We start from the raw sequence: 13185 nt of genomic DNA, 5'->3' as shown, positions 1-13185 counted from the left end.
TGTGTGTGAGTGCATTTTTTTGCTGTTGATTTTGCCCTACCGCCGCTGCTCGCATTCAAAGATAATCACGTCCGCGCAAGCAGTGCTCTTCTACTCCTGCAGACAGCCGCGTTTCCTGGCGTCGCTGCCGCTTGCGCTTAATTCGTTTTGCGTTTCTTAATCGTTTCTTCAGACTTCCGCGTTGAAACAGCATATTTTATATTTTTGCATGTAAGTGTGTGTGTGTATTTGTGCATTTGCATTATGCAATGGTGTGGGTGCGTCTGCTCGTGTTTGTGTTTGGCTGCTGAATTTTAATTTCATTTTCGCTTTGGTTTTTAATTTCTTGGTAGACTTTGCCCTCTCGTCGCTGTCATTTCCTCTCTGCTCGTCGGCTATCATCGGTTTTTTTATTAAGCTTTGTCTGTCGCGTTGCTTTTTCTTACATTCGTCGCAAAGTCTGTCTGTCTGCGAGGAAAGTCTTGCACTTTTTGCATATTAATTATTTTTCGTCACGAAAATGAGTTATGAACTTTTCCGAAAGCATGAAGGGATTGTGGGGACAAGGAAGGTTGCTCATTAATATTGTATTTTATTGTATTATCCAGAAAATGCACGCATGACTCGCTAAACATATTTCGTATATTTGTACTGTTATGTGAACTATGTCGATGTGAGGCAAAAGAGTCTTACTTTGATTTATACAGTACACCCTGATGCATTTATGTACAGTCTAGAAGGATCTACGAAAAAGGTGAAATGGATTTTTCTGCTTAAAATTATTTTAATTTAAAAAGCAAAAAAAATTACTATAACAACAGATGATTAAAAGTAACGACCGAAGTACTAGTATTTTTTTGACTAATTGACGACTTACCAATAAAAAAAACCGCTTTTTGTTTAAAAATTTTGAGTTCAGAGTAGAGTAAACAATGAAATTAGTGTCAACTGTACTATTATTCATATTTTTCAGATAAGTGCTAAGGTCAGACAGAGAGTCTATTTATTTACTTGTATGATTGACTTTAACCGTATAATTCGATAACGATTTGACTCAGACTCAGATATACTAAAAGACATTAATTTACTCTACCCTTAATCATAGTGGCTGAGAAGGTTTCAACTCTGTTGAAAGCTTCCCGGTTGGTAGGCCGGCAAATGATACGAATTACTCCTCCTAAAAATCCAACTAAGCACTCTATAATATTTTTTAGACTGCTCACAGGAAACTCTCAACTTTTCTTCTCTTCTCTACTTTTTTCACTCAGCCTCAACGTTATAAATAGAAGATAAAACGTCTCAATCGGCTGAATGCCGAGATGCAGGTATCGTAGAAGTTTTGTTATGACGAGCTTTTTGTTTACCACAATTACTGTTTGAGTTCCTAATCTGTTCCTTATATTCTGTTGTAGAGGTGTAGTTAGAGGGAGTAATTGATATCAACATGGTAACTAATAGGTAACTAATAGTGTTACTATGTTATCAGAATAGCCAGGTATGTAGATATTTGACTTACCGTTCAATGCAAGACTACACGTTGGCACATTGCATACCCAGAATGCCTAAGTAGCACATCCAGTGTGAGAGAAGTCTTGGTACACCTTTAAAAATCAGATTATGAAAGTTTAAAATAATATTTCAAATATTTTTTTCAGTTACAGCTTTCTAAAATTTTGCGTTGAATTTATAAAAAGCCAAGCATACAATGTTACTTGAGGACAGAAAACAATCCACGCTCCTTACAGAGCTGCAGAGATGGACAATGAACTACCTGAGCGGTCGACAATCATCCGAACTGTTTCGAGTTCAAAAATCCAAATTTAAAAGAATTAAATAGGGCAACCCGCAGGGTAATGTTCTCTCCCTGTTACTGCTTTATTTCCACATTTCGAAACTCCTTCAACCACCAGGGAGGATATCCATAACCTCATATTCTGGTGATTGCGCGATGTTGACGTCAAGCAAGGCAATAGAGTCGATGGCATGTGCTCAAAGTAAACAGCTATCTCTCCGACCTTTCTCGCTTCTTCTCTGCAAGAAGCTTAACACTCTCCTCCCTAAGTCCACAGCGACTATATTTACGGACTGGACGAGGGAGTACCGTCTGGGTCTTAACATTTCAATCGACTACGTTCAATTTTCTATTATCAATAATTATTAGAATAGATTAAAAAATAATTTAGATGCAATATTCGCCAGCCTACGCCAAAATTACAGAGTCGCAATAAAATCCTCAACTGGCTTGCCGGCAGCCATGGGAAAAATACCAAAAAAACGTAGTTGGCAACATACAATGCAGTCGACTAGCCAGTCTTAAACTACGCCTACGCTAAACTAACTGGTCGCCTGAATGTAGTCAAACTCAGGCGAAAAAGTTTCACACGTATCAGAACACTGCACTCCGGACTAACATAGGATCCCTACTGACGTCTCCGTTCGAACACTTACAAAGCGAAGCCAAAATGTGCCGGTAAAGAAACGTAACGAACTCTTCTCCAAGCAGTTTCTGTTGGAAACATCACTGAAATCGCCTGCTACAAACATAAAGAGGTTTTTCCTTGACTACGTCTACGACATCGAGCAGTACGCCGATCAGACTTCGGACACAACTCACACAGCAGACATGCACTGACAGCCATTCATGGAGCGGTTAACACCTTTACCGACTCCCTTTCAGTGAATAGTGTACTCGGAGTCAAACAACACTCATTGCAAGAGTTTGAGTTGCCGCAAGAATTGCAACTTCGTTCTGGATACTGTAGCACGTAAAACTTCTGCTTATCCAGAATGGACCCTGACATACCAAACATATATACAGCATGACACTAATCAGCTCTTTTCACGTCCCACGAACCCCACTCATCTAACATCTTTTTCTCAATGATCTAACTCCGTCGAAATAGTTTGTTTTCTGAACCTACCCTTAGATGACATGACTTTGATGGCAACCAAGCTCAACCTTTCTACCCAAGTGGGAATTGTATAACTGTTACAACAACAACAACAACAGCCTTCCACTTTTTTATGTAAAAAATATATAATTTCTGTAGGCGGAAGCCTTAGTCATTATTGACAATTACCTTGCTTTGTAAATATTCGAAATCTCAGAAATAATGTACCTTTTAAAAAGTAGACTTCAACGCTAAAATTGATGAAATAAATTAATCACTGCCGAACTCTTTTTACATGCTGTGACATAACCTCACAATTTACAAGAAAAAACGAAACTGAAATTAAAATTCTATCAAATTTTGCTCGCCTTTTCTGTTAATTTTTCAATTAATATTTTATGAATAATAATGACGTCAATCACTCACGAGCGCATCGCGACTTAAATTGACACAGATTTGTATAAAAACTAATTAATTGCTCGGCGCCAAGCGCTCCATTTATAAAGTGCACGTCCACTTCATGAAATGTGAATTTAAATTTATAATAGTCGGCAAATATAAAGAGCACTACGCGGCATAATCATCGCTGAGCGCTTTAAGTATTTATTTTGGCCAACGCAAAAAATGGCGAAAACAACAAATGATTGCCGGCACTCGAGTTGTTTTTGTGCAAACGACCGAAAATATATTGCTGGCGACAAATAAAACCGATTTGGCAACACGACTATTGCAACAACAAACGCCGCAGCCAAATGTGGCAAATAACGCACACATGAGCGGAGTCGCTATGTTGACTGTTGCAACATAGAAAAACATCAATAACCGGAAAAGTGGCGCCACTGTGGCGTGCCCAGCACAGCTACCCACCACCACCGGTCCACCGCTCGTCGCTAACCAATCGATGCCACCGAATTGGCGAGTCATTGGCGTCAGCGTCGCCAAAACACGCAAAAACAAAAGCAAAAGGAAAAAAGAAAACGAGATAAATAAACGCAATGCATTTAAGCAATTGAATGGAGTGCAACCTGATACACTCAAATAAATAGACGCAACAACAACAAAAACAAAATCAATAATAAAACAAAACTGAAGCGCTGCCGACGCTATCGTCAGCCATCGACGCTGCCATTAGACGGAGAATCGAGTGCTTAAATGATAACTAGACTAACACAGACACAACCGTCTGCATGTGCGTGTATGTGTGTGCGTGATAAAATAGAAATAAAATAAACTGCGGGCGGAGTGTGCGGGGAAGCTGAAAACGGCAGCAATTGATGACGAATGCAAATACCCCTGCTTGCAACCCCCAAGACTGCGCCCAGCGCCGGACAGACTAAGCGTCTGTTCGCTTTCACGAGTTGACCTTTCCCCCGCTCCCTTCCTTATCTGCCCGTTTGCTCTTTTCTGTCTTCTCTAAGTGCTATTTCACAGCAATTTCGACGCTGATAAATTTTTATTATTTGCAACATTGTTGTTGCTTGGTCTCGCTGTCGCTATGGCGAGCGCTTGTAGTCTGCCTTCTTCTGGCGCAGCATCTTCTTCTTCGTTTTGCTTTCCACAGTCAGTTAGTCGCCAATTTAATAGCATACTTTTCAGCTCTAAGCAACCAAGCAATGCGCACAAAGCGAGAAAAGCGCCGTTCCAAGCAGCGCAAAACAAAAACAAACACCACACCAACACTATGGCAAACGAAAACAATAGCAGCCACTGTTCGATAGCGGTAAAACTTCATGCACACACGAAGCACGGCATTTTTTTTTTCGTTTTTATCGGTGGCTCACAGCCTGCACGGCAGCCAAGTCGGTCGACCGAATCCGCTGTGTGCGCGCCAGCAATAGGCGCCACAACTGCGTGCTATGGCGAAAACAAAAGCAAAGCGCCACCGCAGTCGGCGTGGTGACGCGTTGGTTGCTGGCTGCTGCCGGATGCGGAAGTGTCTCCGACTGTGTTTGTGTTTCCGTTTGAGCAATTTTTAGATTTCACTACTTTATCGTGAGCTTCTTCTTGTCGCTATTAATATTTCAACTGCTAAATTTTTGCCGCTGCTGCTTATTTGTCATTTGAAGTTGTTGTTTTTTTCTTAATTTTCTAGCCCTAAGCAACAAACACATTTCTGGCTTACTAGGTAAGTACTTGTGTGGCATAGTTTTTTGGTTCGCTTGCCAACTAACTGCGCTGCTGCGGGTTTCCCTGCTGATAGTTACATATATAGGGTGTTTTAGACAATTGGAGCAGCATATTCTCTTCCAAGGCGTAAATCGTTTTGAGCTTATCAGCGCAGACAAGCGTCTTCACATAACCCCACAAATAAAAAGTCAAGCGGTGTTAAATCGCACGATCTTGTGGCTTGGAGGCCATACTATAGCTCCTCGACATTATGCTTACCAAAAGGCTCTCACCAAAAGCATCCTCGAATAAATTGATTGTTTCATTATCTGTATAGCATAAATCGCCTCGATAGTCCTACTAGGGGCGTGCAAATTGCACAAAAACCGCTTTGTAGTGCAAACGTGTCACCCGTTGGCGGTCATTACTAGTCACTTAGAGGCATAAATAGCCTACATTTCCCACTATGGGTATGGCAATTTGGAGGAAATATGTAAGAATTAGTTCTGGACAAATTTTCTTGTGAAAAGCGGAATCTATGGCCAACTCACTGTGGGCTCACATTCACGAACATTACTTCTAAATAAGTCTGCTCATTATAAAATGGCAAACCCAACTGAGTATAAATCAAGTAATAGCTGTCAAAACAACCATCTCTGAAAAAAGTGTCATTGAAAGCCACGGGTCTAAAAAAAGACACCCTTTACTTGTGTGCGAGTTTGTATTAACGCGGATTACTTATTGACATCCCAGCAGTGAATCGAACAAGTTCCGTTTTACCATAATGTCATGACGTTAACGTGATGCAAAGGGACTATTTTATAATACCTGATTTCGTTTGTATTTTAAAGCTATTTTGGGGTTAAAAACTGGGGGATTATATATGTAAAAGGCAAATGTTTAGAAAGTATTTTTTTCAGATAGTTAAAGGCTCGGAATTGAACTGATATTTTCACATCAGAGCTAATCGCCACGTAGTGTTCTTGACAGGATTATAACAGAGAGATGAAGATTTCAAGCTTTAGCAAGCTTTAGCAAAGGCACAAACCGATTGTGGTTTCAAAACTCGCTAAAATATTTTTTCGCAAGCCAAAGTAAAATTTAGCCAGATTTGTTTGATTCCACACATTTAGTTTTCCAGGTTTTTTAAGTATAAAGTGAATGAATTTTTTGTAAAAATAATATGGTAAAAATGTGACCATGAAGAGGCTTACTAACGTGAAGTATAACATAGCACTAATTAATCGTGGCTCTCATGATGTGGTATTATGGATATGATGAAGAAACTGCTCGACGAACTTTTGACTCTTTGACTTGAGGTGTGTTCACCTTGATTTCTCTACAGAGGCTCAGAAATCTATTTGGCATTTTGAGGTCACGGGAGAGTAAATAATCATAAGTGGCTACATTTGTACACAATTTATAGATCTTTCAGGTTTTCTTGGTTTGTCCAACCAAGTAGGGATAGTTCTAATACTAATCTCTGTCATCAACCATCTGTAAGTGATTAACCGTTAAATAAATATTTATATTCAATGAATTAACTTCGAATTCATATTTCCTTAGTAATTTTTGAACTTTTTTTAGAAAATCTAAATCTCGATAACGCAAAAAAACTGATATTACTGTACTTCAATACAGTTTTAATAAAACGAGCAGTCACTACATATTTATGTTCCACAAGCCACCACCATCTTCTGGCAGGGCGAAGCACAGTACCCGTTCTTCAAAAGCATTACGATTCTTACTACAGGATTATGTCCATATTTTATTTGTGTGTGTTTGTGTCTTTAAGTGCTTTTGTATTATTGCCGCAATTGTGTCTCCCCTTCGCTGTCGATTGGCTTTGAGGAGGAACTTAAAAACTTCGCTGGCGCCAGACTTTCTGACGCGTCAGCTCGCTGAGCTGCCATGCTGCCGGGCTGTCTTCGGCAACATCTTCCTGAAATTGATTGTTTTTCCTATTTATTATGTTTTTTTATTTGCGAAGTTAAGTTCTCGTTGTATTTTCAGACTTCTTCGTTTGTTGTTGCCAAGTTCACAAAGAATGCATGCGCAATTCTGACTTTCTTTGGCTGGCAGGATGGCTGGCTGCCTAACGGTTTTTTGACGATTGTTGTCATCAGCGTAAATAATACAGTGCTTACTTTGAGTGCAGTTAGTTTATGCTTGTATTTTGTTTTTGTTTTCTGTTCTCAGAACTAATAATTCATGCATTACTATTGCCCTGACTCAGAGCTGATGGAAAGAACTGAAGAAGCATTTAGTGCTGATCAACTGATGAGAACACAAGAATAAGTAAATACAAAGCACTTGGTTTGCTAAAATACACAAATATTTACAAAGATGTGGGATTAGTGGGTTGCAAGTTTCGAATTAATTCATTTTTCCGCACTATAAATGTAAATATATACAGGGTGCTTCGTACTTTATGCTGATAGATGTATGTATAAACATTAAATAACAATGAAAACTGATTAATCGCCTTTATGTATATTTAAAATAAAGGATGTTCTAAAATTACAGCAAGATAGGAATTAAATACAGGGTGTCCCATAGTTAACGCAAGATTAAAATTGCCGCCATTTCAAAATTTCTTCACACGCAGATAAGATCCCATCAGTTTGCTGACTGTCCATAATTGGACTGAGTTGAAGTTCCATAATCATGTTTAAATAACCCAATGGGTTGAAAAACGTAAAAGGTATTCCACATACCGGTTTAAAAGTTGAGCCTGCACCCTATAAAAATTTTCAAATTATACAACAACTCTTAAATGCAACAAAAATGCTTTAAAATAGGTATGTAACACTTTGGTGCAAAAAATATTCAGAGCTTCAATTCAGCATTATTTTAAAATTATTTTAAAATATTTTCATTCAAGTTTTGTGAACTCTTGTCAACCTTTGTGTGAGAGCGCTTTTCAAAGTAACAAGTTGTCATTGAAATTTGAGCTTTAATTGTCCACTGGACTCTGAAGCGCCATTAGCTTTAATTGAAATGCAGCTGATGATAATGCCATGACAACAACAGCAATCATTTTTTCTAACACACGACTCAAATAAAACTCTTTAATCCACAATGGCGACTTTGTCGTTGTTAGTGTCGTTTATGACTGTGTAAACACTTTCATTGCCGCATTCAATGTCAGTTCACAGAAATTATAAAATATTAATTTCGCTTTGATTTTGGGACGACAGCACAACAAAAACAATTTGCAGCACAAAAGCGAAAAAGTTCACAAAAATGGATTATTTAAATTGCAAACTCATGTGTAAAACTCACAAGCACACACACACATGCACACACGAACGCGCACGAGCTCGACAGACAATGAAATGAAGCGGGTTTTTTATTGGCTTTGCACTATGAATTACATGCAGTTGAATTTTCACAAAATCTGTGCAAATATTTGGTTTCACAATCGACTCCATTTGCATCAACAAAGCAGAATTGCACAAACAAAGAATGCAAATTTCGCCGCAAACTTCGCCATGCTTGTGCATGCGTACCTCATACGCCACGGTGTCACTCAGCGCGCGTTTGCATGGCATTAAAGCGCCAACGCCGGTGGCAGGAGAAGATAGAAAATCGAGTTTAAAGTTACATATCACTTATTTACATGCAAATATTTAATAATTAATGAAATAATAAACGATTTCCGAAAAAACACGAACACACTTTTTTGGCGCGCTGCCTGTCAACAGATTTTTTACGAAAACTGTTTTTAATCAATTCGAAAAAATGCTTAGTTTTTTAACCGAGTTTTTTATCGGCGCGGTCAACTGGCTCTCGCAGTGACACTTCGAAGCTTTTTATTGCGTAAGCTTTAAGCTATTACATTACGAGCGCGCTGTAAAAAGCTGCCATAAATTATATTTAGCGCGGTAAACATGACAAATTACACACACAGACTTGTTAACAGCGAAAAAAAAAACAACAAAATACTTGTAAAAATAATTTCGCGCAATTCATTTCGGCATTAAAGTTAAGCTGCACTGCAGCGCTGCCAACGCCAGCTGCCTTCTGTTCGCCTTCACAAAAGTGAAAAGTACACTCACACACCCACGTACACACATACACAGAAGTACTTGTGATTACTTTCGCTTTTGTAATTCAGGCGCACTGCTGCCGCCGACCGTCGGCAATATCGCTTGCAATCACAGCCGGCAAAAGTGCACAAATAAATAATGATCACACACAGACACACACATGCAGATTTTGTCATTAAAAGCGTTGAAAAGCGCGAGTGCTGAAATGAGTTTTGTAAATTAATAAAAAATAAAAAAAAATGGCGCAATATTTATTTCTTACTTTATCGTCATGTGACAGAAATGCTCGGCGGTTATTGTAATTGGCTTTTGCCGAAGTCGCTTTCGCGTTCGGATTTATTATTAACATTTTTTCCTCGTTTCATTTAAATTTTTATGAAGTGCATTCATGAACTCCGCGCACAACACTGTACTTCATTAATGATCATGTTGACATTCTTGTGTGTAAATGAAGTGCCGGAGGGAAAGCGCGGCGTTCATTTTAAATGGATTTCTTTACTGTGACTACGTACAGCGGACCATGCTTTTATTGTGCCTTGTGGGCAGTCCGCTTATTTGTAATAAGTTTGTAATAAGAGAAGATCAAGGAAATTGCGGATACAAATATCTCAATGTTTTCCAGTTGAAGTTTATTAATTCGAAGAATTTATTGATGTGAATTTATGTGTGTATTGGGGTGATCCAAATGTTAACATAACGAGTATATGAGTTAAAATTAATCAATATATAGGGAAAAAGTCTTAACTTGGGCTATTATAGCCTTCACAAATAAACAAATTTTGACGGTATGCAGTTTGTATGGCTGTTATGTATTGGCTATAATGGTAGTAATTTTCTTGAAGTCAACTTTACTTCACTAAGGGAGTTCTGCATTGACCGAAATAACTTGTAGTCCGATGGTGCAAGGTCGGGGCAATAAGGTGGATGCATCAAAACTGCTCAGCCAAGCTCTCCCAGTTTTTGCCGAGTCATCAAAGATGTGTGTGGTGTAGCGTTGTCCTGATGGAAGACGAAGCCCTTTCTGTTCATCAGTTCTGGCCGTTTTTTTCGATTGCTTGTTTCATTCTCATCAGTTGTTGACAGTAAAATGTAGAGTCAGCCGTTCGATCAGGCTGGAGTAGCTCATAGTGGATGATTTCTTTCCAATCCCACCTAACACTCAGCGCAACCTTTCGAGGCGTCACTCCTGGCTTTGCGACCAGCTTGGACCATGATCTTGTTTGCCGATTATTGTCGTATTTGTTCCACTCTTCAGCTCTTGTTACCATTCGCTTCAGAAATGGTTCGATTTCATTTAGTTTCAGCAAAGACTCGCAGATGTTAATTCGGTCCATTAAATTTTTCACAGACAATTCAAGTAGCGACCGTGCGAGCTTCTTTTTGTAGCCAGCCTTTTTTAAATGGTTCCAAACCGTTTGATGATGAATGTTAAGTTCCTTAGCGATGCCATGGCTGCTTATGTGACGATTCTGTTCAATCTTTTCCATAATATCATCGACTTTTTCAACGACAGATCGACCAGAGCGAAGTGCATCTTTCAGATCAAAATTTCCAGAATGGAACGAAGGCAACCATAGTTGTGCTACACGAACTGATACAGTATCGTCTACGTAAACTTAAAATTTCATTGGTGGCCTGTGCGGCATTCTTCTCTTTTTTATACGAAAATTTCAAAATATAGCGAATTTCTTCATTATTTTCACTCATTGAAGAACAGCTTTAACTTTCTTTCAACTTCCGAATTTAACTTTTTTTAACGAAGCTTAAAACCTCACCTTTCCAACACTATATGACACAATGTGATTGGTAACACTGGAGATATGAGACTGCAACGACGTCTATTGACAAAATATTCACAAAATTCGAAAAGAATTTTTCGACTAACAAAATATATTTTATAGCGTTTCCGGCGTTTCCTTATATTGTATGTATATTACAAATGAGGAAAACTCATTAAACCCTGATCAGTAAAAAAAGTTCTAAAAAACTATTAAGCTCGGGTTAATAGCTGTAAAGCTGTTTTCGAAAATTTTGTGCTTTACAAGATCCCTCGCTGTAAAATATGTTATGATAAACGGCTCGAAAAGTGCGACAGTTTTAATGAAAAGTATTTTTTAGATGCCATTTATATGAAACAATTTTACTGGTGACCAACAACTTTTAATATTAAACCATGAAAAATAAGTTCTTCGCTACGAAAATGTCTCCAAGTATAAGCTCTTAATTGGGAAAAGTCATTCAAGCATTCAATTTCTTACAAAGGCTATGAAGCGATATATTTTATGCAGTATATTAGTTGGCAGCGAGGTATGAATTTTTCTATCCGATAATAAGAAACAATTAGAAAACGGTAAGGCGGAGACCGTTACCATTAAGAGCTTATACTTGGGGAGAATTTCGTAATGGTGTTCAAGAAGCTATTTTTCAGAGCAGCAAGCGAAAAATAAATGTTTGGTTTTTTACACACCCTAATATATACATATAGGTACTTGGCGATGTCTACGCCAATGAAGAAGAAGAGTTATGTATGTATATACATATATATGCTTTATTTTTTATACTGATACTGAAATACTTTGAAAAGAAGTTGACCACTCTAGAAGATTGGTTATTGCTCTTTTTGATATTAAATCATATATGGATAGCATTCATATTATACAGAGTTCGCAAATACTCATCACTGAGGAGTAAAATTTCTATCTTCCTCCTCAGTACAACACAATTGAGGAGCAATAAATTTTGATTTCCTCAATTGTGAGTTCAAAGGAAAGAGTGCTCTTCTAGAATATTTCTCTTTAATACTTATCTTATCTTTTCGCTCTAATATTTACCTCAAACGTACGTGCTCCTCAAAATAATACTCCTCACAAGAGCGCTAAGTTTCTTTTTCTCATCTCAGGTTTCAGCACTCAGTATTTTGTATCGCTGATAAACTCAGTGATGCAGCAGAGAGTGCTCTTGAGCAATTTCTTATTCTCTTAGAGTATGTATATTTATAAATTTATGTTAAAGTTTAATTGTTGTTGGTGTAAATATTAACAGTTTTGGGTACATGCATGATTAACCGTTAATTTAAGTTGTATTGTGTGTATGTAAATAATTTAAAAGATGAGTTTTATTTTTCGCATCACTTGAACACTCAGAGCGATAAAAATAAAGATGATGCGTTAGGCAAATAGTTATCTTTTAAAAATGCTCGCTCATGCTAATATATGAGTGAGCCAAATACGTGAGGAGTTTTTTTGTGATGAGAATGTTAGTTAAGCTTGCGCTCCTGAGTATTTGAAATGATGTCCTCTTGCGGAATATTACTCATCAGAGCAAGAGCGTATTTTGATGGTTTTACGAACTCTGATATTATATCCTCTTCTGCTTTGAATGCAAAGGTTTTTAGTGCCTTTAAAGTTTTCAATAAAGTTTTCAATTCAAACGCGAAAAAATTTGTTGTATCATTTAATTTGTAATTCCTACCCTTTTCTTTGCAGGAATCAAAGCCAGCTGGGAAGAATGGTGGACATATGATGGCATATCCGGTAAGTAGGGCTAAAACCAATTTCAGTAAATACAGTTTTCAAAAGCATTTCTGAGCTGAAAATGGGACATTTATTGCACCAACTTTTGAAAAATTCAAAACCTTTTGCTGTAGATATGAAGTAAAAGAAAAACAAGCTCGCATTTCAATTCAAGAGACCATAATTGAAAAAATATTATTCATAAAATTCGCCCTAAATTAAAGCTATGTAAATCATCAACACATTTTAATAAAGTTATGTGGAGTAATATTAGTTAACTGATCGAAAAATAAATTTATTCCAACACATGTCAATGTGAAAACTATTTTTCTAACTCAACAACTCAATTCAGCAGATATATTTATTTGTATATATGTATATATGCAAAATATACAAACAATCGTGCAATTCAATCAATTAGGAGTGTCAATATGTACAAAGTCCATTGCACTTTGGTGCTTTCAGTACCCTTTTGTATCTACAGATTTCCATAAATATATATTTATATATTATATGTATATGTGGTGATTTGACGAACTCGCTGTCGCTTGCGTTCGCGCACATTTCATAAAATCAATTAACATCAATCCAAAGCGACAGTTATTGAGAATAATCATAACCTGCACGTGCGCCAACATAAATTAC

General features: G+C 37.6%; 1 protein-coding gene across 1 annotated transcript in view; it reads left to right on the top strand.

Moving 5' to 3' along the window:
* Positions 1–13185, top strand: part of LOC105225572 (carbonic anhydrase-related protein 10) — a 57824-nt gene that overhangs the window by 29542 nt on the left and 15097 nt on the right. The window contains exon 2 of the mRNA XM_049455109.1: positions 12514–12561. Coding sequence (XP_049311066.1) covers positions 12514–12561 — 48 coding nt within the window. The remainder of the gene's footprint in view (positions 1–12513; positions 12562–13185) is intronic.

This window comes from Bactrocera dorsalis, chromosome 4, assembly GCF_023373825.1.
Source record: "Bactrocera dorsalis isolate Fly_Bdor chromosome 4, ASM2337382v1, whole genome shotgun sequence".
NCBI classification, from domain to species: domain Eukaryota; kingdom Metazoa; phylum Arthropoda; class Insecta; order Diptera; family Tephritidae; genus Bactrocera; species Bactrocera dorsalis.
The sequence above is the reverse complement of the archived record's forward strand: the minus strand, read 5'-3'. Positions and strand labels throughout refer to the sequence as shown.